We start from the raw sequence: 6,077 nt of genomic DNA on the forward strand, positions 1-6,077 counted from the left end.
TATATTGAACACTCAATATTTCATCTACATTCAATACTTTATTTCATGGTGCCATCCATTTTTATTTTATTTTATATTATATATTGTATATTATATTATATATTGTATATTCCATATTCTATACCCCACATTAGTTCTGCAGGAATATAAATAAAACATAAAAAACAGAGTGTTGGAACTCTTTTAAGCAAAATAATATATTCCTCTATACACAATCATACAAAAAAATCCACCTTTTTTTGTATTTATTTTTACTCGCATATATATATATATATATACGTATATATATATATACATATATATATATACACACACATATATATATACATACATATAATATATATGGCCGTTGCCAGTACCGCCTGACTGGCCCTCATGTCGATCGCACATAAAAAGCACCCTCTACACTCTCGGAGTGGTTGGTGTTAGGAAGGGCATCCAGCTGTAGAAACTTTGCCAGATCAGATTGGAGCCTGGTGTAGCCATCCGGTTCACCAGTCCTCAGTCAAATCATCCAACCCATGCTAGCATGGAAAGCGGACGTTAAACGATGATGATGATGATGATGATGATATATATTATATACACACATATACACACGTTTCATATACAAGACACATTTTAACATTCATTGTTGTACCTTTAAACAACAACAAAAACGATCATGTTGTTAAATGGAAATTTTTGAAGGTTCTAGCAACTGTGTTCTATAATTGTAGTTCCAATACAAAATGTAAACATGTGCATACTTGCGCATATATTACCTGTTCTATATTCAAACAAGCCAGATCTGGTCTCTCACACATACCTTACCATGTCATTATAAAAATAAACAATCACATGATCAAAATCTTGAAGTGACAAGTTAATGTCTGATTAATTTAAAACAATGAGAATAAATAAGCATTACATTTGACAGTGTAATCTGAATGCTAAAGGAAGATTTTAAGGAGCAAAAGCATTTGGTTGCACATGTGGCTACATCTGCCATGTCCAACAATGCTATGTTGTTGATTGTCATCAGATTTGAGTTGGCTTTGACACTGAAACCTTTTATCTCTTTTTTTACTTATTTCAGTCATTAGACAGCAGTCATGGTTCTGGTAGAATACACTTGCCCAAGGTGTCATGCAGTGGGATTGAAGCTAGAACCATGTGGTTGGGAAGCAAAATTCTTAGCACACAGCTACACCTGTGCCTATATTGTTGACTATTTGAACAAAATCAGGAGTAAAGTTGGTTAAATTGTTTTACTATTTTAGATGCAGGCTTTCTAACAACTTTTATTTTTGAGAATAACATTCATGTATATTCTACCATTTTTAGTGCCAATCAGCTGACTTTATGCTTTTTACTGTACTTTCCGAATGAAATATATGTACGAGTGAGCACACAGTAAGGTCTTACATCCTACTAAGCATACACTTTTAACAGTTCTAAGAGATTTGAATGTCCATTAAATTTGCATTGTTACCAAATGCAGAAAGTGTTAACATTTTAAATCTTATAAGTTGACCGAACTAAATCTATCACCCTGCTATTTTTGTATTAGAAAGAAAACAAGTTTCTGAGATGAACTGAATGATATCAGTGTGATATGAATAACAATATCAATGTGATAGCAATAATACAGATATCAGTGGGATAACAATGAAGATAGAAGTGGTATGACATTTCTGTATAACTTACCCTGGATAATGTAATCATTACAACTGTAACAAAGTGGGCAACCAAAATGAGAAATCGTGCAGGTATAACATAAGACAATCGATTCATGTTTGATTCTGGTAACAGCTGAAACAGTATGAAGTAAAGAATAGGGTCACTAACATCATCATCATCATCCTTAATATCATCAATATCTGTAACAAAGAGACACAGCTTATACTCCTATCAACATCTTTACAGATCATTGACTAATCTCATATTTTCCTTCCTATTCATACATTTGTGTTGATTACTTAATCCATCCTTCTGTCTTCCTGTAACTCTTATAGAGGGGATTAAACAATTTTAGTTAATTTCTGGTACACAAAATCAGAAAAGTCTGTAGTGACGCCTTATAGCAGGTGACATTTCCGGAGTTTTTATCCACGCATGCGCAGGACTAGTTCCGGAAGGAATACAGGAAGAGTCTCATGCGCATGCGTAGTCATTGATATTCAAACGTTCCTGCTTCTTTCACCCACTTTGTTCGCTGGCCGTCGAAGAGCCTAGACGTCGCAGCAGCCTCTCTCCACAACCCAACTCTGGAGCTACACAAATAACCACGCAACTTCATTGACGGCGTCTCAGTAACCAAAGGGCGAAGTGCTGCCGAATTCCCTCCTAGTGTGAGCAGAATTCTATTGTAATAAATATTGTTGTGTTGATAGTTCAGAATCTGCGTTCCATTGTTTCTTCAAGAAATTTAATGTACGGAAGCGGAGTACACCTAATGGTGTATAACCACTTCCCTACAATTGGTGACCCCGACGTGATTTTTTCAACTGTCCCTACAATTGGTGATCCCGACATGATTCAGAAAAAGTCACCACACTTCCCTACAAGTCTATACTGCACTAATTTGCCATTTGGCATGGGATCATCATCCTCCTCATCATCATTTAATGCCTACTTTCCATGTTTGCATGGGTAAGGTGGTTCAAAAGGATCTGATGAACTAGAGAATTGTGCCATACTCCAATTTCTGCTCTAGTACTATTTTTATGGCTGGATGCCCTTCTTACTTCTAACCACTTTACAGAGTAATCTTTTTAAGATCAGTAGAATAAAAACAATTCCTCACTTGCAAAACAGGCAAGGATTGGCAACAAGAAGGACATCTGGCTATAAAATACTGGCTCAGTTTTCATCAAACCCATGCTTAGATGGAAAAATGGGTCTTAAATAATTAAACTACCTTTTAACTGAACTGAAGTTTAAGTGGTTGAGTATTATACAGACACATGTACTTCAAAATATTAGGATAATTAAATATGTTAAGACAAATGTTTGATCTCTGTTCATATTTGTATCTAACTACAGTGGCTTTCTAAATCATTGATATTTATTTCACAATACTTCAAGCATACAACACCATAATACATACATATGTACGTATGTATGTATGTATGTATGTATGTATGTATGTATGCATGCATGTACGTACGTACGTATGTATGTATGATTTTTCTTTGAGTTTGTTTTAAGTTCTTGAGAGTTGAAGCAACAAAACTTTTTGAGTTGGAGAATTTTTGGAATGTCTTACAAGTCTTCACTGTGTCACTCATTGATTGGATTTGGAGAAATTGTGTCAGTTTCTTTTGCTATTTCTCTGTAAAACTGAGTATTTCTAGGTTTTTGTGTAAATTTGTTGGTATATAACCTAATGCACCCATGATGAGAGGTACAAATGAAAATTCAGAATCAGGGTACAAGAGCTGTAAGTTCCACATTGATTTGTCATAAATGTTTTCTTTTCATTGCACTTTGGATTATATGTTCACATCCGCTGGGTAGCTGACCTCTACAACAGTGCATGACTTTTGTTCCTTGTCCCACAGATCAACTATGTTTGTATTGAATTGATGTTTTAATTGGGGTGTTCCACCAGTATTCCTTGTTTTTAAAGGTGTGAATACCAGTTGGTTCTTATATGTCTTTGATGTAAATGTCAGGGCAGTCCTTCCTATGGATAGCACTGTAAATAATCTTTGCAACTATATGATGCCTCAGGGGTAGGTAGTATCTCATAGACACTTTAGGACAGCTGCAGATGATGTGAGTGATATTTTCCACACTCGTATAGCAGAATTGACATCTTTTATCACATGGAGATTTGGTGGTATCTTTGTCCCTCTTCTTTATCAGGTATTTAGTAGCTGTCTCCTGTTCCTACATAGCAAAGGTATATTCTTCTAGATGAGATGTAATGTATCTACTGCAGCTCCAGGAGAGGCTACTCTTCCTGTCAATGCTGTTGTCACCCTCTAGCTTATGGAATATGTCCTCATGCATTGCTTTTCGTAGGTATGATGCCTGCTTCTCCTCCAAGCTTCTGTTTAGGCAGGCCAGTCCAGCCTTCTTTGGGTTGCATGAGACAGTTGTATTCTCAGAGTACCTGCACAGTAGTTCTCCAATTCTGAAGATGTTGTTGCTCTCACTTTTAAGTATGCATGGAATGCATTTCTTTCTTTACTATTCAGCAGGTGTTGTCTGAGTGATACAATATGACATTCAAAGGCTGTTTAGACTGACCTTATGCCTCTATCACTATCGCTACATTTCACGTAAATCCTATTAGTGTCACTGTTAATGTGAAAGTTGCCAGTGGTGGTTAGTATTTTTCTGGTTTTGATGACCAGGCTGTATATTTCACTGAGTGTTCAGTCTAATATCTCAAAAGTTGGTAATAGCACTAGTACTACAAAAGCATTGTGAGACATGATCCTCTTAAAGGCGGACAGTTCTGAATTCCATATTTTCCAGAGTCTACAGAAGTAGACTCTTGCAATTCTGGCTTTAGCCACAACACCAATGTATGCAATATTCTCATCAATTCCAAGGTGCTTGAAGCTTTCATCATTTGAGATAGGGGAGATAGACAAGCCATTGATGTGCATATTCTCTGCCTGGTTGGCTATCATGTATGAGCACTTATCTTGCCCAAATTCCATTCCTGTATGTTGTGAGAATGCTGTAACTAGCTCTAATTGTCTCTTGATGTTTCTCATATTACCAGAATATAACTTTAGGTCATCAACAAAAAATGTGTGGGTGACATTAATGTTATTGTGTGTGTGTGTGTGTGTGTGTGTGTGTGTGTGCGTGTGTAAGGATGGATGCATGCATACATGTATGCATCACAAGAGACACAAAGCTCACTGTGTATGTAGCTAAACTTTTTTATATACAGAATAGAAAAACCTCTGACACATTCAACCTGGATCTGAAGTTTCAAACTGTTTAGTTAAAAAAAGTTAATTAAAAAAGTCTGTGACTGAGATTCACAAGATCCGTGAAACTACTCTCGTATAACACTGGATATCAGCCATAATATGTACCGAGTTCCCATAACATTTTCTATTTATTTCATACGAAAATCTGAATAAATTACGCTAGTCAAGGGAATCCCAATATTTGGTATATGGATACTTGCTGTCTTTTATTCTTTCAACTTTTCTTTAACTTTAGCTGCTTCATCATTCAGTGAAGAATAATGTCTTAACCACAGGATAGCTCTGACTATAATGGATATGTGAGAAAAGGCATTCCAGCCATGGCCATTTTGTCTCATTCTTTTCCAGAAGTAATGAATTCCTAAGCGAACATTATAAAATAATATAAATTTGGTTTTTTTTTTTTCTTGAAGACGGAAATGTCATTTTTTTTTTTTGTCAGGAAGATTTGGTTGCTCTTTCTAGCAACTCGAGTGACCAAGTAAAGACTTTCTCTCTCGTTGCCTCGTCTCTTCCCTTCATCACCTGTTGTTTAGTCCCGAGTTGGATCTGATTGAACAGATATGATCAAAGACGTCCCAGCTGTGACCATTCCGTCTTTCTTCACAGACATAATAGACTACGTGCATATCACAGAATAGATAGTTTGGCTACTTTTTCTAGCAGGTCATGCAACCACATAGAGGCTCCATCGTTGGTCTGTCTCAGTAATAATTTTGTTGTTATTTAGCCCTGATACAGCAAACCTATCATCAAAGACATTCCAGCCTTCAGCAAACCATCTTTTTAGGGATAATCTAGGACATTACGTACAATGGGCATGTGATTAAGGTGGGGGGATACTTTGGCTGCTATTTTTAGCGTATCGAGCGACCAGGTAGAGACTCATTCATTGGTTCGATTGCTTGATGAGATTTCTTTTACAAATATATGTATATATATCATCGGCAGAAGTTAGAGAGTAAGTCAAAAGTTGAGAGTTTCATGTATTGACACTTATCAAACACGAATTTGGCCATTGCCATTCGGTAACTTCTGCCTATTATTAATGTGTGTATGTGTGTGTGTGTGTGTATAGAGAGAGAGAAAGAGAGAGAGAGAGAGAGAGAGAGAGAGAGAGAGAGAGAGAGAGAGAGA

The 6,077-nt window shown here is 36.3% G+C and overlaps 1 protein-coding gene across 1 annotated transcript in view; it reads right to left on the reverse strand.

Moving 5' to 3' along the window:
- Positions 1-6,077, reverse strand: part of LOC106873371 (transmembrane protein 107) — a 50,767-nt gene that overhangs the window by 39,473 nt on the left and 5,217 nt on the right. The window contains exon 2 of the mRNA XM_014920702.2: positions 1,690-1,794. Within this exon, the coding sequence (XP_014776188.1) occupies positions 1,690-1,776 (87 nt within the window). The 5' untranslated portion in view covers positions 1,777-1,794. The remainder of the gene's footprint in view (positions 1-1,689; positions 1,795-6,077) is intronic.

Source organism: Octopus bimaculoides, chromosome 25 (genome assembly GCF_001194135.2).
Source record: "Octopus bimaculoides isolate UCB-OBI-ISO-001 chromosome 25, ASM119413v2, whole genome shotgun sequence".
Classification (NCBI taxonomy): Eukaryota; Metazoa; Mollusca; class Cephalopoda; order Octopoda; family Octopodidae; genus Octopus; species Octopus bimaculoides.